General features: G+C 44.2%; 2 protein-coding genes across 2 annotated transcripts in view; one reads left to right on the top strand and one right to left on the bottom strand.

Moving 5' to 3' along the window:
* Window positions 1–7698, bottom strand: part of LOC103365264 (atrial natriuretic peptide receptor 1) — a 16213-nt gene extending 8515 nt beyond the window's left edge. The window contains exons 1-14 of the mRNA XM_008292666.1: window positions 7669–7698; window positions 7221–7329; window positions 6595–6727; window positions 5719–5851; window positions 4908–5012; window positions 4253–4355; window positions 3485–3630; window positions 2925–2997; window positions 2283–2427; window positions 2120–2206; window positions 1398–1541; window positions 1180–1301; window positions 606–744; window positions 375–426 (exon numbers count right to left, since the gene is read on the bottom strand). Of these exons, the coding sequence (XP_008290888.1) occupies window positions 375–426; window positions 606–744; window positions 1180–1301; window positions 1398–1541; window positions 2120–2206; window positions 2283–2427; window positions 2925–2997; window positions 3485–3630; window positions 4253–4355; window positions 4908–5012; window positions 5719–5851; window positions 6595–6727; window positions 7221–7329; window positions 7669–7698 (1521 nt within the window). The remainder of the gene's footprint in view (window positions 1–374; window positions 427–605; window positions 745–1179; window positions 1302–1397; window positions 1542–2119; window positions 2207–2282; window positions 2428–2924; window positions 2998–3484; window positions 3631–4252; window positions 4356–4907; window positions 5013–5718; window positions 5852–6594; window positions 6728–7220; window positions 7330–7668) is intronic.
* Window positions 7699–9408: 1710 nt separating this feature from the next.
* LOC103365263 (nephronectin-like) lies at window positions 9409–18222 on the top strand. The gene is made up of 8 exons (XM_008292665.1): window positions 9409–9624; window positions 10857–10960; window positions 14124–14735; window positions 14948–15031; window positions 15639–15737; window positions 16772–16958; window positions 17106–17190; window positions 17277–18222. Exons 1-8 carry the CDS (start codon window positions 9539–9541, stop codon window positions 17361–17363), a joined length of 1344 nt encoding a protein of 447 aa, XP_008290887.1. The 5' UTR covers window positions 9409–9538; the 3' UTR covers window positions 17364–18222.
* Window positions 18223–20516: the final 2294 nt, after the last annotated feature.

Genomic DNA, 20516 nt, shown 5'->3' with positions numbered 1-20516 from the left:
CCGTGCTTCATCATGACGCTGCCACCACCGTGCTTCATCATGATGGTAGAAGTCACAGGAGTCTTGGTGCCTCCCTCTCTAGTCTCCTTCTTGCTCGGTCACTCAGTCTCTGAGGACATCCTGCTCTACTCAGATCTCCTCATGGTCCATGTTCCTTCCATTCCTTAATGATGGTTTTAACTGGACTCCAGAGATGTTCAGTAACTTGGAGATGTTCTTGTATCGTCTCTTGACTGATGCATCTCAACAACCTTTCCCAGAGTTCTTGGAGTGTTCTTCAGTCTTCATGGTGTAGTTCTATCCAGGAGTTCTGACCCACCAGTATCTGGACCTTCCAGTCTTTATACTACAACCACTGAGACTCATTCACTGACCTCAGATGATGCATTTACTGACTGTGGGGCTTCTAGCGCCACCTGGCTGCACCTGAGTTACATTACACTTTAAAGGGGACTAAGTTTGTTTTCACTCTGACAGAAAGAGACATTTTTTTGTAAATTCTTATCCAACAATCCCGTTAAATTGATTGTTGAAAAGCAATAACGGTGAAACATTTAAGAGGAGGATGAATGCTGTTGATAGACACTCTAAGTTTGTTGTAGCACCTGAACACGTCTCCGGCCAGAGTCGGCTCCATGTTGGAGTTCTGAAACTCAGGTGGCATGTACACCTCCAGGAGTCTCTGCTGATAGGTGGACAGAGGCTCCATCCCGTCATCTCTGCGATACGTCCTCAGCCCGTAATCTGATTGGACAGACCACATATCAGTCCAAAAGGAGTTCTAACAAGCAGCTAATGAGCAACTCATGAATGAGGAATATGTTTACCTTTAATGTAAATGTGACCAAGGAGACTCTAACGAAGTGGAACAAGAACTTTGAAGCTGGTTTCATGCACTGTTCACATTTCTTCAGAGGAGATTAATACAAATTAGGTTGAGTTTATACCTCAACAATTCACCTGGAGTCTCGTCTTTATTTCTTTAACCCAAAATACTTCACACTGAACACATTTACTGCGTGTTTGGATGAAGTCAGCTCAGCTTCTGCTGCTAGAAAGTGGAGTCAAATGAAGTCACTTTGTATCTGGATGTGTTTAATGTTTTGCAGGATCTCTGTCAGATGGTGGATGTTCTGCTTCTACCCGTTCACCGCCTGTTGTCATGAATGCCTGACATACCTGTTATCTTACAGACCCAGCGGTCGTCTAAGACGCAGTTTAGCGACTTGAGTCGGCCGTGACAGATCCGGTGCTGGTGGAGGTACGACATCCCTCTGACGATGTCGGTGGCGAAGGAGAACCTGCAAACGGCCAGAACCGTGTGAAAAACACCATCAGCTGTTGTTGGAGCTTTAATGCACTGGACGTGTGACTGGATCTGAAATGAGGGATGTGACCTGAAGCCCCAGTTCAGAGGGATCTCCTCGTTAAGGAGGACGTCGTTTAGGCTTCCCTTTGGACAGTACTCCGTTACTATGGCGACGTCAGGCACCTCGACACAACCGCCGATGAACTTGCACAGGTTTGGATGATCGAGTTCCCTGAAGGCAGAACAACTGATCAATCGAAAACTATTCTGATCATCAGTTTGGCAGTTTGAGTAAAACATTCTGAGATTGCAGCTTCTTCAGTGTTGAAATAAACAAACAAAACCAACTCGTACGCTGGAGGAGTCCTCAGTGCTGAAAGAGGGACTTTAGGTCATCACTTATCTTTTATTTTTCTGACTTCTTTGTGTGCTGGTTTGTTTTCTAATTTACCAAAAAATGGCAAATGATACAGATCAGATCCAAGTAAGTCAGAGTTTCCCTAAAAGGCAAAGAAACACTGAAATGGTTGAACACGAACTCGTTTTGTTTTTGTCCTGTTGGTCAAATTTCCAGTGGTTTTGTGAGAAGCTTTGTCCCATCAAACAGATTTGAAGTCATTTCAGACAAGTTTTTGTACGTTTTTAGGTCATTTTGGACAATTTTGTCTCATAAATAACCAAAGATTGAATGTTTTTCTGATTTGATTCGTGTTGACAGGAGCACTAACCAACAGCCACAAAGGGCTCCTCAGAGTTCAGAGTGGATGGACGGTGATAGTCCTGGTTAGTTTCACTCGGTGCATGAGTTACCTGACTTGTTTCACCTCCTGTCTGATGGTTTTGGACAAAGAGAAAGTCTTGGTTTGAATCTTCTTGATGGCCACCGTCCTGCCGTCGCTGCAGAGGAGACGTGGCTTTAGAACACACTGGAGAACATCGTGAGGGTTAAACAGACAGACAGGTGTGTTCCTACTATATGCCGGTGCAGGTGAACAGAGTTTTCCTGGTTCCTGGCTGTCCGGTGCAGGAGCTCAGAGCAGTGACACAGCTGGTGTTACTGTCACTGTTCCCCACCGGGACGCTCATGATGCTGCCCATGGTCATGTGAGCCTCCTGGTCTACGGCACAAACAAACAAACAAACAAACAAACAAACAAACAAACAAACAAACAAACAAACAAACAGCCGCTTTAACAGCAGAAGTCTTGTTCTCTGTGCTCACAGACGATCCAGCAGTTGTGAAACACAGTGGAGTTATTTTGCTTTTGGAGGTTTTTGCTCAGAACAAGCAACAAATACCATGTACTGTCTATTTTTGCTGGCATGTTTTAGTCATTTAAAGTGGCACAGTTTCACATGAGACTGTCTGAGACCCATTTGAACCAATCCATCCGACCTGTCCACTTCCAATCTGCTGTCCGGTTTGCCAAAAACACTGATGAAGAAACATGAGAAGACCAGAGCGAGACGCCGATCCATCGTGTAGAGACCAAACTAGTTAACGTAGCTACAGTTTTCTTTGGTTTCAGTCTTTCTCTATATTTGTTTCAGACCTCTCGTTCCCACTGTTAGACTGGTTCTGTTCCAGTTTCAGAGCTGGATGAACTAGAGTTACCTTGTTTTATGGTGGAGAAGTCGATGATCCAGCTTTCGTCCCAGAGCAGCTTCTCCTTCTGGTACCTCAGCCACTGCAGGACACAGATTCACGGACGGTGGTTTCCATTACTGTGTTGTTTCTCGTGAGCACAGACTGTATGTGAAAGATGGACGCCGCCTGTTGGTGTGATGACGACAGTTTTGTCTCGGTGTTTTGAAACCAGATGTGGTGAGGAAGTCGTGGTTCTGACTGAGAACTTGAAGACGCCTCTTACATCCTGAAGCATCCTCTGCTTTATCGTCTGTTTTCTTTTAAATTTCAACCATCATTTATAAAACGAGCATCGTGCTGTATTGAGGGAGACTTAAAACTAGCGATTGAGACCATAAACTCATCAGGAGGATGTTTACTGAGGCAGCAAATCAAGCGAGAAATTGGTTCATTGTCTCATTGACTTCTATGCAGTCGGGCTCAGAGGTGTCGCCTCCTGCTGGCTGTGAGACAGAATGCAGGTTTAAGGCTTGGTCCATCCTTCACACACTCTGTGGTTTCTGTGGTTGTGTCGTAGTCGTTCTCACCACAGCGGTCAGAATAAAGGAGAGGCAGAGCAGGCTGAGCGGCAGGCCGATGGCCAGTTTGGTGGCAGCAGTCATTGGACATTCACCGCAGTCAGCTGGACAGGTGGAACAAAGCTCCGCCTCCTCGCAGATGCCGTCGCCGCAGACTTAGAATGAGAAAGTTAAAGACCATAAACTGAACGTGTTTGGGCTGTGGACAAAACAAGACGTTTGTCATTTTGTTTTACGGACAAAACAACTAAGTAAAGTAAAAAAATGCACCAAAACATCAAGTGGAATTTAAGTATTTTATCATCACAAGTGAGGGTGAGATGAAGCTGGATGTTAAACGGTGCAGTGTTGTGGTAAAGCCCAATAGGCAGGTTGTCTGGATCGATGTTAACCTGCGCTGGCTGCTCTGTAAAGTTAGCTTCTTTTTAGTTACGAGTCCTGCACAGCCTTCCTTCCTTTTACTGGCATTGAGCCACTTTATGATAATTTAGGGGCTCGTCCGGGATAACTGAAAACTACTGTTTTCTTGATAAAACGTTAAAACAAAAGAAAACAAGAAAAGAAATGACAGTAAATTGTTTAAAAATACATTAAATTAGAAAAAAAGGTGAAAAAATATACTAGAATACATTAGAAAAGCTTTTAAACAATCATACAACATTGGATAAGGCAATAACCACACTGGGGGCTCGTCCAGGATAAATGATGTTTGTCACGTGATCCTTGTTGTTTTCGTTTCTTTAGTCGTGTCTTCAGGTGGAACAGAAACAAACCTACCTACAGCCGGCAGAACGGTGCTTTTAGCCTCCAGAGCAACCTGCATCCGACCAACTCGTATGTGAGCGATGAGTGAAGTTAAACCAGCGTGGAACAGAACCACCTGCAAGACAACATGTTGGGTCTGACATTAAATCATCACAATGTGACTGCCTCACAGTAACCAAGTCAGATCCATCCCTGGATTAATTGAGTTTCTTTGTGAGTTTACTCTTATTTCTTTATCAGGAAGCACTTTGGGTCCATTTCTGTGGTTTCAAATGTGATCAGTTGATCACAGTGACTTGATAAAAGATGGAAATCTACAACAACTTGTTGTGTTAATTAGACTGATGAGCAAAGAGCCTGAAAACAAAAGTAACTGAGAGATAAAGTAGAATATCGTCTGCGTAGAACTTTATAAAATTCTTCTTAATTCGGTTGGGGCAGATGTAATAATGATCTTATAATGTTTGACCTTTTATATACTCAGGACAAGTTGCATTTCTCTACTTTGGATCATGTTTTTGTTGCTTTAGCCAGTGATATGATTTAATGCCATTTGTTTCCGAAGCCGACTGGCCGATTAGCTGGTCAATAAGCTCTCGTTTCATTCGGTTTTTTTTAGAGTGTCTGTGTTTCCTTTCAGTCGCAAAGTAGTCTCCTTGTGCGTTACCTTTGCCGTCCAGTTGGTCTGGGTCATCTTTCCGGACGTAGAGATGGTGTGGGTGAAGATCTTTCCGTCGTCAGGAATCCAGGGACCACAGATACTTTCAGTCGTCTGACAGTAAACGAAAACAGCAGAAAGATCAGATTTATGTCGTCTCCGCTGAAGTCCTGCTGGTTTCATCGTAGCTCAGGCCTGCTGTTGTGGATTGAAACCACATTCAGCCCCAAGAATCCTCCACTGCTTCTACCGCGAACACTTTCAATTCCTTCATCGATCGATCATCTCCTAAAGTCACCCAACTAGCAGAGAGCGTTCCCACAACGCTGGATAACATGACCGACAAAACCTAATCATTTGTTTTTAAATAGAACGTTTTAGTGGAACGTTCTTCTATAAAACGTCTCCACAGCGATAACAAAGGACGAATGTTCTCAATGCAACGTTCAGTAAACATTTTCAGGATGTTACTGAGACCTCAGATGTCAGGAGGTTCTTTATTGGACGTTCCCGTGCTGCGATATACAAATAAAGGTGGAACGTTCTGCCTGCGATGTGAATATCTGTCGATCAACCAATCTGTGAAATGGTTCCACAATGTTCCGTGATAACAAAGGAAGAACGCTCTGAACATAACGGTTGGTTTTTAGAGCGTTGGAACATAACGATCTAACAACGTTACAACCGAACAGTCTCAGAACGTCTTTAGGTGTCTTCCCTTTAAGGAGAGCGTTCTGGGAACTAAAAGAAAACTTTCCACAGAAAATATTAGTGGAACTTTTTTTTTTCCCCCTATCTGGGCGGTTCCAGCCGGTCGTACCATGTGTCCCAGAGGACACGAGTGGATGTTGGCGTGATGGATGCAGCAGTTTTCTCCGTTGGCGTCCTTCCAGTTGGTCGGACAGTCGTGATGTTCGCAGAACCTTCGAGCTTCTCCGGCATTCTTTATGGAGCTGAACACAGACAGACACCAGTTCAGACCAGTTCAGACCCATTCAGACCAATTCAGACCAGCACAAGAACCAGTTTGGAGCCTCTCAGAATCCTTGTTTCCGGTCTACAGCCAGTAAATGATGTTAGTAATCCTTAAAACAGCAGCCACAAAAGGTTTTATAAAAGAAAACACAGTGAAGGTGTAAAAACAAGAACAAAATGTTTTTAAAAAACGACGATAAAACGTTAAAAGAACGAGACAAAGTTAGAAAAAACGTTCAAAAAAAGACAAACATTGTTAAAGACAATAAAACATAATTTAAAAACAAATGCGGTCGAGCAGAAGAGAGACAATAAAACATTTAAAAGAAGAGACGACAGGCGCCTGGACAGCTCAGCGGGTAGTGCAGGCGACCCATGTACAGGGCTACAGTCCCCGACGCAGCGGCTCATTGGCTGCATGTCATTCCCCCTCTCCTCCTCCCACGTTTCTCTGTCTGTCTTTCACTGTCGCTGTTAATAAAGCCGGAAAAGGCCAGAAATAAATCTTTAACAAAAAAAAGAAGAGACGACACACTTTCAGAAGTTTTAAAAAACATAAAACATGAAAGAAGTTTTTAATGAGCCAAAGAAAAGAAAATGTAAAAGACAATAAAAACAATAAAAAGATAATGTGTTAAAAAAAAAAAAGAACCATAAACAAACCCGTTTACAACTAAGAGAGCTGGTGGGGTCCCAGTACGAACCAGTCCAGCCAGCGTACCTTTGGGTGAAGACGTGGTTCTGAACGGCCCAGCTGTAGAACGAGTCCTGGGCCGTGACTGAATATGTGACGCTGAACACTTCTCCACTTTTGACCAGTTCAGGAGGACGGACCACCCAGGACATCTCCAGACCTGAACAAAACCAAACGGGCTGCGTTCACTTCACTGGTCCACAGCGGGTCAGGACACGGCTGGAAACGTGTCACAAGTCACACAAACCTCCCAGAGTTTCTAGTCATTGTGCTGCGTTTAGTTGATGTTGGACACGTTTTAATTCAGCTGGAAAACTTCAGCTAGCATCACTTTGGACCGTTTCTAACTTGTTTTAAAAACGACAATTTGTTGTTCAGATGGAACCAGACGATATGTTCAAGAACCGTTGGAAAATTAAACCTAAGATGTGACAAATCTTCATGTTTCTGCAGTTTCTGGCTGACAAATGGTGACATTAGTGGATTTTTTTTTTTTAATGCCTTGAAACCCTGTTAGGTTTTAGGCTTAAACTCTTCCTATTTCATAAATCTGATTTAAGCTTTAAGCCGATTTAATGAGTCACAAACTGCTTTTCCGGTTGACGAGGTGACGTTCTGCCACCGGCGGCTGGCGACCGGAGGATGGTCCTCACCTCCACAGTCGATCATGTTGTTCTCGTTGGGTCGGTCCAGAGGCCAGCAGTCGTACTCGCTGTTGTCCAAGTCGTGCCAACAACAAGTCGGACCGACGCAAACGCAAACCTGGACACAGCAACACGACACACAAACCGAGAGCTCAAAACAAAGACTTGGCTTTGTTGATTTAGACGTGACACAAAATGACACGATTACAAAAATCTCAATTTAACTTTAAGTATTAAAAGTCTGATTTATTGTTCTAAGAGTGGATAAAAATAACAAAACCTGGATTTGTGCAGTAATTTAAACCCTGGACTATTTGATAAAGTAGATTTTTTATGAATATATATGTAATTTTGCTGATCAAGGAGACAATAAAGAATTAACACCAATAATTAACAACAGTAATTCCTCTGTCGGCGGTTTTTCTCCCGTAGGCGGATCAGACGTTTGGTTTCTCACCCAGATCAGCAGCTGCAGTCGTTTCTTCATGTTGACGGACCGATGGACGGATGGATGAATGAACACAGAGCTGCAGGAGATGGAGGCTGGACAGACTGAAGACCAACAGAGATGGAGGTGATGAACTCAGTGGTGAACATGTACTGCCCCCTGCTGGTGGCTGCTGGAACTGCACCAGCGTCTTTTCTAAATTAAACGGCTGATTTTTTTCCTCCTCTTAACCACCAGGAACAAATATTTTACAAAGACACCAAAGGAGGAACCAAACTGAGCCCAGCTGTGGTTTCCATCAGTCTAGTTGCATGAACATGGTTCTACAGAGCAGCAGAACCTTCTCAGTTCTCGACCTCTGGACTGTGTCTATCTATGTCTGCATCATGGCTCCACATGGAGAAGACCTGAACAGAGGAGGAGAAACATCTGACTGAGAGACTGGACAAAGATGGAAAAGGATCCAGAAGATCAGTGAGCAGCTAGAACCCAGTGCAGCCCAGTGTGAGCAGGAACCAGGAGGTCCAGAAGGAGCCACAGCAGCACTGATCAGGGCTGCAGTGGTCGTCCTCCACTCCTTCAACAAGTTATTTTTCATGTTTCACGTCATCTTGGACAGCTTGGTCCATTTTAAACTAATGTTATTCCTATTTAAATGTGTTTCGGACCACTTTGAGTAACACTGGACCACGTTAAATCCAGTTTTTACACATTTATATTCACTTGGGCTGAATTTGGTCTCAGTTTGGGTCATTTTTAACAAACCTTTCATCCTGTTTCGAGTCATTTTGGAATGTTGTTCATCACTTTTAACATGGCTGAAGTTATTTTGGACACATTAGAACTAAATTTGGACAAATTTATACTCGTTTTCTTCACAGTGCAAGGAACTTTGGACCATTTTTTACTTATTTTCATCATCAACATTATCTCCAACAACTCATTTTGGGCTAGTTCTGAATGGTTTTGGACCATTTTTAAATCAGTTTCATCATCTACATAATTTTCAACGTACTTAACATAATTCTGGACACGTTTAAAGTCATTCTGGAAGATTTTCAGTCATTTGGACAAATTATGAGTCATTTTATGGCATCATAACTTATATTATACATATTTAAAGTGATTTTTGGACCATTTAATGTAATTTCGGACCAATAAAACCCATTTTAACCATTTTTTTGGTACTCATTCTGGACATGTTTAAATTGATTTTGGAGCATTTTTAACTCACTCCAGACGTGCTAAATGTAATTTTTGGACATTTTTGTTATTATTCTATTTTATTTGACCGCATTAAACTTATATTGGACCATTTCTATTTGGTTCCAACGGGCTTCGAGCCACTTGGGGCCACGTTTGACTCTTTCTGGGTTGTTTTTAATTCCGTTTCAACATATCTGAAGTCATTTTGGCGACATGTGTGGTCTTTTAGGGTCGTTCTGACTGACTTTGGACCATTTCTGAACCAGTCCACAGGTGTTCTGGGTCAGTGCCGTTCGCCCGGTGTCCGTCTGGAACCCACAGCTGGTTCCACTTACAGGTTCCGCACACATAAACTCCGCTGCGGCTTCACGTCATCAGGCTACTTCCTGGACCGTCATCGTGTTTCGCGGCGCGTGCCTCTACCCTGAAGCGGCGCTGACGTCACCGCTCCTCCGGCACGCGACCACCGGGGACGCGCCACTGGGCTCGCGAACGCGCACAGATCAGCGTTCGGTCGCGGTTGCAGAATTTAGCGGCGCAGTCGGAGCGTCAGAAGTCAAAGCTGCGCGCCGCTTGTACCGAGCGGCTGGTTCCGTTGGCCCGGTTCGGTCGCCGAGCGGCGGGATTTAGCGGCTTTTCCCTCCAGGTGGAGTCCCGGTTCTGCTGAAGGCGGATGTCTGCGGGTTCGAGGATGCGCACCGTGGTTCTGCTGTCCTGGTTCTGGATGTGGACCCGGAGCCAGCGCTTGGACCACGACAGGTGGGAATAAAAGAGCAGGAAGGAAACCGATCTGCTGTCAAACGGCTTGAATCTGGTTCTTCACGGTTTTCTGAAGTTTTGATGCTTTAAACTTTGTGTTTGGACCGGTTCTGAATGTTTCAGTCGTCTGGTGGCTCTCAGTCCAAACGGACTCGATTCGGACCTGAGGTAGGGACCTGAGGCGACTCGCTGGCGCTGGACAGTCTTTTCACAGAAACTGCTGAGCTTCTTGTGTGCAGGTTAAGTTCTGGTTCTGGTTCCTTTGTCTGCTGCTTTCATGTTTGATTTCTGCAAATGATGAAGGTTTGATTCTGGTGAGCTGGAGGTTCTGTCAGGAGGTGATCAGAACAAACGACAAGAAACGGGTCTGAAAGCTAAACTGTAGCGAGCCGTCGATCCGTTTCCATCCGAAGCAGCTACTGGACAAAACAAGACTTCTGAGGAAACGGATCCACACGTTTGTAACGGTTCAGAACCAAGCAGCCGCCTGACTGGACAGAAACCAGTCCCGTTATTCATGTGTTCAGCTCAAAACAAGAACATTTTTATCGTCCTGTGTTTAGTTCTGGCTGCAAGAAACGACTGAAAGTTTCTGAAAACCGGACTAAAGAACATTCTGACTTCTCCCTGAACAGAACCAAAGAGTCGTTTTAGGAAAGAAAAGCAAACGAAAACAACCCAGAAGGAGCAAAACGGGACAGAACTGCTCGTGAATCGTGGGACTTTCTGTTCAAGCATTTTCTTCAGAAGAAAAGCAGAACTTCAGGAGCGACTCGTTTCTCTTTTCAAGCGTCGGTTGCTTGAAGAGAAGAACTTTGAAGGAGAATAAATCGACTTCTTTGGAGATGAAACGCGACATTTTTCTGTCTTGACCTGAAACACGTTCAGTGTTTTTGTTTCAGCACAAACGTGGGAGCGGTTCTCTCTCTGGGCTCCTCATTCTGCAGCCGTTCAAATGTCCTCGTCTGGTTTCTGAGCTTTTGTTTTGCGCCTTAAAAAGTTTTCTCTCGGAGCGAAACGCTGTGAGACGGAGACGCCAGTCAGACGTCTTTCCTGCTCGTGACCTCTGCCGTGGAAGCGAGCAGACGGAGAAAGTATGCGCCGCGAAAACAGCAGCGAGCGTCGTGTTGAGACAAGTTTCAGGAAACCGGAGACGTGGAGAATCTGGAGACAGAAAGCGGCTCTGTCTGCCTCGGCTAACCCGTCTGTCTGTCTGTCTGTCTGTGTTGCAGCTGGTCGGACCGAGCCGTGCTGATGTCGGACGGCCTCTGTCGCTACGGCAACAGCGTGGAGTGCTGCTGGGGCTGGAGGCCGACGGGCCGAGGGCGGTGTCAGCGTGAGTTCTGATCGGGTTCCATCGGAGACGCTCGGTCGGCGTCGGCTGGCCTGCTTCCAGGACGCGCCTCACAGTTCGATCATGTCACCCAGAGCCGGCCGTCGGCTTTAAAGAGTGTGTTTTAAAGAATAGAAACCAAAAAAGTGACGCAACTTATAAGGCAGAGAGCGGACAGACTGAAAAAACAGTCCCTGAACACATCGGATCAGATCAGATAGAACTGTATTGATCCTGTTGGTGGGGAAACGGTTGTCCTAGCAACAGCACACATCAGTTCAGAAATAAGCAGTGAACAAGGAAACAAACTGTTAGACAGCAGCACGGTGTGATAATAACAACAACAACAATAATAATAGTAGTAATAATAAGCTATATAATATGATAACAAGAAGTGTAGTTATAGGTAAATATAGTTGAGTAAATAATATATAAAGGTGTATTGGTTTATATATTGAATTTATCTATAAAGAATATAAATAAGTATATAAATAAATATATATATATGTGTGTATATATACATGACAGTGACAGTAGAGAGCAGCAGCACGGTGCAATATTAGTGATAACAACAATAACTTACTGTACAATTATATATTGTTTGTAACAGAAAGAAGGCAATAATAATAATAATAATAATAATAATGTAAACAGCAACAGGTGACAGTGACATATTGCACACAGTCTGGTGATAGAGCGTGATGCTCTATCTCACCCCAATGTCCTCACTCCTCACCCCTCCCCCTCCACCCGAGCTCAGAGCTGAACAGTTTGATGGCTCGGGGGACAAAGGAGTTTTTGTTCCTGTTGGTTTTGCACCTGGGGAGGAGCAGCCTGTCGCTGAACTGGCTCCTCTGGGACATGATGACAGTGTGCAGAGGGTGGCCGGCATCGTCCATGATGGCCAGCAGGTTGTTCAGTGTCCTCCTCTCTGCCACTGTCACCAGGGAGTCCAGTTTCATGCCCACTGCAGAGCTGGAACGCCTGATTCATTTGTCCAGCCTCGATGCGTCCCTCGTTGATGCCCCAGCACACCACGGCGTAGAAAAGGACGCTGGCCACCACCGACTGGTAGAACATCTACAGGAAACTCCTGCAGATGTTGAACGACCGGAGCCTCCTCAGGAAGTACAGCCTGCTCTGTCCCCTCTTGTACAGGTAGTCCGTGTTGCATGTCCAGACCAACTTGTTGTCCAGCCACAGCCCAAGGTACTTGTAGCTTTGTACAAGTTCTACCTCATGTGCCTCAATCAGAACTGGTCGTGGGCATGGTCCAGATCTCCTGAAGTGTATCATGTGTGACTCTTGGTTCATTCGTTGAAATCAACCAGATCTGAGCTGGAAATTGTGATATTTCACCAAAAGCATTTGAACAAGACTCTGTTCTTGCTTGATGTTGGCTTGTGGAGCTCTTTTGAAGTAATCATATATTACAGTTGTGTTTAGGGCGTCCCATCAGCTCACCTGGTTGAGCAGCTACCATCAACAGGCTGTAGCTCCCCGACGCAGCGGTCGAGGGTTCGACTCCCGCTCACCACCCTTTGCTGCAGGTCTCTCCCCGTTCTTCTCCCCTCTCCTGTCGCTCTGCTGCTCTGGAGAAAAAGGCAAAAGCCCAACAAATATATAAAAAACAAAAAAAGTTGTGTTTATACGTCCAGAACCTGCTGGAGGCTTCAGAGGCAGAACCACTAAAGAAAACCACCAAATGACCCCATTTATCATCAAGAAACTGTACAAACAGAAAGAACCGTCTCATTTTCTACTTTCAGGTGGTCTCTGAACGCATCATCTCAAACCTTGGATTCTGTCAGAAAAAATAACATCTGATGGTGGAACATCTGTCTACTGATGAAGAATAGAATAGAATAGAAAAATACTTTATTTATCCCAGTCTGGGAAATTACTGTGGTACAGCAGCAGAAAGTACTATTTAAAAAATTACAAATAAAATAGGTGAATAAAATAAAATAAATAAAACATCTTTCTACTGATGGTGGAACATCTTTCTACATNTTTCTTAGCAATTTCTCGCATGGAATAGCCTTCGTTTCTAAGAACAAGAATAGACTGTCGAGTTTCAGATGAAAGTTCTCTTTTTCTGGCCATTTTGAGCGTTTAATTGACCCCACAAATGTGATGGTCCAGAAACTCAATCTGCTCAAAGGAAGGTCAGTTTTGTAGCTTCTGTAACGAGCTAAACTGTTTTCAGATGTGTGAACATGATTGCACAAAGGTTTTCTAATCATCAATTAGCCTTCTGAGCCAATGAGCAAACACATTGTACCATTAGAACACTGGAGTGATAGTTGCTGGAAATGGGCCTCTATACACCTATGTACTGTATTGTACCAAAAACCAGACATTTGCAGCTAGAATAGTCATTTACCACATTAGCAATGTATAGAGTGTATTTCTTTAAAGTTAAGACTAGTTTAAAGTTATCTTCATTGAAAAGTACAGTGCTTTTCCTTCAAAAATAAGGAAATTTCAATGTGACCCCAAACTTTTGAACGGTAGTGTAGATATGGACCCTGTATCCCTGATTCTAGGTCTTCCAAGTGACTATTTGAAAACACCAGTCAACAAAAGACTGTATAACATTCTAACGTTTGCAGCTCGGAAAAATAGTCTTTTACAGTGGGTCAGTGATAAGGCCCCCTCCGTCTGTGGTTGGCGCAAAATAATTTTTGAACTGATCCCTCTAGAATGTCTTACCAGCATTATACATCACAGTGTGGACCAGTTCTACAGAGTATGGCGTCCATTTTTGGATTATATTGGTCCAGACCTCTCGTCCACTTTATTGAAAGGACTGCTACGGACTTGAACGACATCTGAGTACTGTAAGATCGATTCACCACCTCTTGTATCATGACATATGCTTATCTTTCATATAAGAACTGTCGTGTTTGTTTTGTTTGTGTCCAGTTTTGTAGACATTGTATGTTCTGTTAAAACAAAAACTGCAATAAAAACAGTGGAAAAAAAAAATAGAATCCAAACAGAGATTCAACAAAAACGTAGCATTGATCTTATAGGAGGCAAACAGCTGCTGATACTAACAGACGTGATCAGACAGCAGCCAGGCGGGCCGACGTCACGCTGAGGAGGAAACAGAACCAGAACCGCGTAGGGTCAAACTGAACTTCCTGTTTCTATGTTTCAGATGTTCCCAAAGTGACTCTGGAGCCGCAGAAACCAAGAACTACAACTCCCACCACCACTACTACCACCACTACCACTACTACTACTACTACTACTACTACTACTACTACTACTACTAGTACAACGAGTACTACAGCTCGTCCAACCACCACAACTACCGTCCCCATGACAACCACTACCTTAGCAACCAGCATCCCGGCTTCAACTACAGGCGCTGCAACCACCAGGACCGAAACAACCACGTCAAAACCCACCACTACTACTACTACCACTCCTGTTACTACTACTACTACTACTACCACCACCACTCCTGTTACTACTACTACTACCCCAACTACACCACCTACTACCACCACTGCAAGTACAACTACATCAACCACTCTGTTTACTACAACTGAGCTGGATACTACAACTCCAACAATACCTCCTACTACCACTACTACTACCACTCTTGTTACTACTACTGCTGCTACTCCAAGTACCACACCACCTCCTCCTCCTACAACCACGGTTACCACGGTCGCCCCAACAACTACGGTTGCCCCGGCGACGACCACGGTGAGCAACAGGATCAACAAGGACGTGACGCCCAAGCAGAGAGGCGACGTGCACAGTGAGTCCATGAGCCGATCGGGAAATCAGTAACAGCTGATCGGTCGCCCCCACTGGAACGCCGGCGTCCGGTCTTTCAGGAGAACTTGACCTTTCCTGCGTTTTCTGAGAGTCTACATGTTGATTGATTACGAAACCGAAGAGGCTGCTGATTAGATCGGCGTGGAACCGATCGTCCCATCAGCATGTGTTTTTTGTGTGTTTGTGTTGCAGTTCCTCGACATCCAACTCACAACCAGGTCTGGGAGTTTGACATCGAGCTGGGGAACACCGCCGACGACGCCCAAGATGACCCTGGTGAGCATCCGGTGAAAACTAGCCGCTGAGCGATGTGGTCGATTGGCGGCGGAACGAAACCAGTTTCTGTTCAGTGTTTCTCATCAACACACTCTGAGCTCTTCACAGATGAATCTGACCTGAAACCGTTAGAGTCCGAACCGTCAGCGGTCAGGATTTAACGTCGTGTTTTCAGTGCATGAAAGCTAATTAGAGAAAAATACCAAGTAGCGTCGTTTAGCCATCATGCAGTTAATTATAAATCAGATTGAACTGTTTTGTTTGTACGTTGATGAATCGTTTCTGTTTCAGACCGACTTGATGATTGGTCACTACTGAGCAGAGATCAGAGTCGGAGGTTAGCTCAGCAGGAAAACACTTTTATTCTGAAAATATCTGCAGGTTTGATTTAACACGAAGGCGACAAAGTGCTTTCAGAATCTGAGGATAGAAAGTCTCTGATCTGTTTTAGGTTTCAGGAGGCAAACTGTTGAGTCTCAGCTACAAACTCTCACAGGGTGAACCAGATCGACAGCATCACACCTTCATTTGTTGCTCACATGTCAACAGCAGCCACAAACAAAGCAAAACGTTTAAGATGGAAAACCGAGCGACTGTTTCGTTGCAGACGTCGGAGCTCTGCGCTGTTCCTTTGATGGCGGAGTTTGTGGCTGGATGTCGGACGCAGAAGGAGATCTGAGCTGGGAAACCTCCCGTGACCCCACAGGTACAACACCAACCCACTGCGACGGCCTGAATGGAACATGAGAACCAGCGCAAAGGGGCGGCTTGGTTACGTGTCGTTTCACTGTCGGTGTCACTGGCAACAGACACTCAGAGTACATTATAGCACGGCCAAGGAAGAGAATAAAAGATAAAGGCCAACGAGTATTAAAATGAAAAGTTAGCTGAAGCCGTGAAATTGGCGTCCTCAAAGCTGTCAGACTCCATCTCAAAAGGCAGGAATTTTAGCTTGTGTTTCGTTGCTGTGCTAGTTCGGAGGTTTGAGACGTTAGCTCAGACCCAAACCACTAAAATCACACGGAAACAGAACCCGCAGCAGCAGATGGTGGCTGGTACACCTTCAGTACCTGCAAATATTGAACTAGCAGCAGCAAAACATATCGTCACCATGGAAATGAATATCTTTACTGCTTTTCACTGTTTCTGTAAAAAAAAAAAAAAAAAAAACTCTCCTCAAGGCGCACAAACTGCATTCAGAAAAATGTTTTCTGGCATAATTTGGGGTTTGCCGGCCAACCATCAGTGGGTTTGTTTGTGACGTTGGCGAACATTTGGTTGCAAACAAATGTGTGAAAACGTCAAAACCGCCAACAACTCTGTTTATGCACTAAATGTAATGTTTTTTATTGAAGAACAGAAACTTTACCTGCCGTCTTTAAATGACCTTAGATAACTCCGGAAACAACAGAGAGCGGGAATCGAAGCGAGCGATGGGTGTGATGGTTTAACGCGTGCACCCAGAATGCCAGCAGTGTGTCGACAGTGAAGCTCAACCATCACAAGATTTGCGCACCAAGATATTCATTTTTACTGCAAATGTGTGCCAGCCATCGGCCTCCTTGATGACCAATGAGCTCGTAGAAACCACATCATTGGCCCTCTTGTGGCGACAGACCAAGTTACCAGAAACAAGGAACATGATCTGGTTCCGGTTTGTTTTTTGTCCGTGTTCACATGATCACACGCTACACAATGGATCATTTTCACATCAATAGTGTTTGGCTTTTTTTGTCTCAGGTGGGCGATACCTGTCTGTCCCCGAGCTGAGGGCGGGGCAAAGGAGCATCCGTGGCGCTCGATTGGCTGTTCAGATCGTCCCTCCCTGGAGCCACGGCGACCTGTGCTTCTCCTTCTCCCATTGGCTGACGGGGCATGATGTGGGCGTGCTGCAGCTGTTCATCAGGAAAAAGGGACGAGACCAACGGTACTGAAGCTAGACTCAGTTCTTTCAGTGCCGACAGGAGGTGCAGCCAGTGTTGCACTGTACAGAGAAACCAGACAACTGCAAATGAAAAACGAACCACTCTCGCAGTTCCCTTTGTGAACACTTCCTTCTGATTGGCTGTTGCAGGTATGGCTCCGCCCTCTGGAGCAGGACAGGTGGACACGGCTGGAGACAAACGCAGGTTACCATGACGACCCACTCTGTGGACAAGGTGAGACAAACACTTGAACAGGCACAGCGTTTTCTCGGCGTGTTTGTGATGTCGCTGATGACGCGTGCGTGTGTGTGTGCGTGCAGGTGTTGTTGAAGGCCGAGCGCAGGATTGGACGACGAGGTCAGATCGCCATCGATGATGTCACACTGAGCCGGGGGGCGTGTCGATGACATCACCGCGGAGGACATTTCTCTTTCAGACTGAACTCAAAGATGCTCAGGCCACTTTTATAGGATGGACTTGATGATTTTTTTTTTTTTAATAGTTTGTCTTTCAGAGACGGAAAAAGGCGATTTCAGTTCCGATGTGTTCGATTTAAATCCTCAGGCCGGAGGCTGATGGTCCTGTGATCTCTGTCTCTGAACTTTCTGATTAATTGATCAGATCAATGACTTGTTTGGTCTGTAATTACGAGTGTTTCCCAAAGTCCAAAACGACCTCCAGCTTTCACATTTAGGAAGCTGCAATCTGACTGTTTTGATTTGTTTCTACTTAAAAATGACTCAAGCTGTTTGAAAATCTGATGAAGTCAGATCAACATAGCTGCAGATCGATTAAAATCCCGACAACTAATCGATGAATCAGAGTTGGTCTTAGTCAGACTGAAGACGCCTCCATTAAATCAGTTTGTGCAGATCTTGGAAAACAGAATTCAGTCACTTTAAAAAGCCTGAGGAAGCATTAAAGTCTGAAATGTATACACAATTCCTAAATACTGTCTTTGACCTGCTGTTTATTTTTCTGTCTGTCAGAGATGAAAGATTAATTAAGGTTTTGGGGCTAAAATCAACAGATTAGTTAAAAATGACTGAAAATATACATTTGAAGAGTCGCTGCAGGTGAACTGTCTTCTGATGGAAACTGAAGTGACCGACTGTTGTAGCGACAATAACTTTTCATTGGTTAATCCATCCAGGTTGCTTGAATTTAATTATGTAATCAGAAATTGTTGTCACATACAGATTGCAACTGTACATATTTTTGTAATTAAAACTAGCCTGGGCTGCAGGTGTCTCGGTGCTTAGCACCGTTAGCGCCTCACAGCTAGAAGGTCGCCGGTTGGCGTCCCGGTGAGGACACCCGGGATCTTTCTGCGTGGAGTCTCCATGTTCTCCCCGTGCAGCGTGGGTTNTGGAACATCTTTCTACTGATGGTGGAACATCTTTTTACGGCTGATGAGCAGAGAGCAACAGTCTGGAGACTTGGAGATGGTTCAACATCTGCAGGACGAGGAGACCACATGAGCTCAGAGAGACACTAAATGACCAAAAATGACACAAATGAGACTCAAAACAAGACAAAGTGACACAAAATGACAAATGAGAAACAAAACCAACCAAATGAGACAGAAAGCAACAGAACGAGCTCAGACCCGGTCGGTTTCACTGTTTTCAGTTTGTCGTGTTGTTTCAAACCTTCAACCGATCCGCTGTGTGTTTGTGTGTTTGTGTGTTTGTGTGTCCGTGAGCAGCCGACTGCCAGCAGGGATGTAAACACGGAGACTGCGTCGGACCGGACCGGTGCCAGTGTCACCCCGGATACACCGGCAAGGCCTGTAACCACGGTAACCATCAGGATGACGCCACGCCCGTGGAGACGGTCGTGGAGGACTGTGGCTCTGAAATAATCAGAATAAAAACATCCAGACATTTATGTTTCTAGACACAAAAAAAACAAACACAGAATAGACATGTCGCCGTGGCAACACATTTTAAAAATTTTAAATTTCCTTCTTGATTAATGAAATGCAGGAGAGAAAAACTATGATTTAAACTAAATCCTGTGTTAGTTCCTTTACCGGTGGAGGGATGTTAATTAAATGCATTTTATAACTAAAAATTTTCACTCTAGAAACAACAACAACAATAATTCTGTTGCATCGATGATTTTTTTTGAGTTGCAAACATTCGCAGTGAATTGTGTCCGACCAACGAACTGAGTCGAGTTGAAGGAATCAACTTTTCCTCCAATCAAAGATCAAAGATGTGCTTTTAATGAACTCTGAAGTTGAGGGGGGAAAAAACAACAAACTGAAATCCTGAACTCACAGTGAAGGAAAATGAATTTTTCAAGTCGATTTCATGAAGTTAGTACGACTTGAATTTAGTCTGAAATAAGAGTTTAAATATGACAAAAAATATAAAGCTGGTACATATATAATGATATAAATTTCAATACACATCTGTCCTACAGTTGCACAACCTGGACTTTTCTGTGATTTCTGGTGCTTAACATAGCTTAGCTCAAAGACTGTTCACATTGTTAGCTAGCGTATGCTTTTCTATGCTGATGATAGTTTGTTATTCTAGCATGAGCTTTTTCAACGCTAACAGTAATACTTTAATGCTAACGTGTTTGTTTTTTTTACGTTCCGGTTATTTATACGTATTTATTAACTAAACGGTGCGAAACAGGTTCTGCTGGATTCTTTAGGTATCCGAACACTGGAGCAACTTTTTTTTTTTTTTTTTAACATTTTACCAATTTGAAAATTTGCGATAATTAAAGTAAACAACACTTTAAAATTCCTTTTTATGTGGAAAAACCAGCTTGAACATAATGAGTAATAAAACCTTTAAGAGTCGTGTTCAGGCTGCTTGTTATTCTGAGTGTTAAACAACACAGTTGACTGAAGAAGCTCGTTGGCTGAACGTAATTTTATCAGTCTGAATTCAAAAAGATTCACGCAAACTGCTGTGTTAATTATTCTTTGTTGTTTTTATAGTGTAGACGGAGAAGGAACTCAAAATCCTGAAGTTTTCACAGCAGCTTTATCGAGTTAGCTTGACATTAGCCAGCTGGAATTTGAGCTACTGAAAACTTCACTTAAACGTGAGATTCATACTTTGTACAGTGAACATGATTTCAAAACTTTATTTTCCGACTGCTGCTTCCTGCCGGTTGGTTCAGTTCAAATATAGAAACGTTCTCCTGTAATTAGGGACGCAATTAAAGTTGTGTTAACGAGCAGCTTTGGCTCCGGCGGAACATCTGACCACCAGCTGACGGAGGAGCAGCGGTTTGGTTTCCCATCATGCATTCCTGTCGTTACTGTTTGACCTGCGAAGGCCTGTTTTACCTGCACACACACACACACACACACACACACAGACACACACACACAGACGCATGGAGAAAACACACACACACACACACACACACACACACACACACAGACTCACACAGTGTTAATCTCCTGATTAGAGGCTTCATTATGACTCATATCCTGTAAAACAGCATCTGGCTTCCCTCACACTGTCATATAACACACACACACACACACACACACACACACACACACACACACACACACACACTCCAAC

This window comes from Stegastes partitus, unplaced genomic scaffold (assembly GCF_000690725.1).
Source record: "Stegastes partitus isolate 25-593 unplaced genomic scaffold, Stegastes_partitus-1.0.2 Scaffold823, whole genome shotgun sequence".
Lineage (NCBI taxonomy): Eukaryota > Metazoa > Chordata > Actinopteri > Pomacentridae > Stegastes > Stegastes partitus.
Note: the sequence above shows the minus strand (reverse complement) of the source record. Positions and strands in the feature narration are given on the sequence as shown.

Excerpts from the sequence above, each read along its gene's own strand:
- LOC103365263 (XM_008292665.1), top strand. The coding sequence starts at position 9,539 with ATGTCTGCGGGTTCGAGGATGCGCACCGTGGTTCTGCTGTCCTGGTTC. Across the intron at positions 9,625-10,856 it reads CAGCGCTTGGACCACGACAG|CTGGTCGGACCGAGCCGTGC; the intron begins GTGGGAATAAAA and ends TCTGTGTTGCAG. Across the intron at positions 15,032-15,638 it reads CGACGCCCAAGATGACCCTG|ACGTCGGAGCTCTGCGCTGT; the intron begins GTGAGCATCCGG and ends GTTTCGTTGCAG.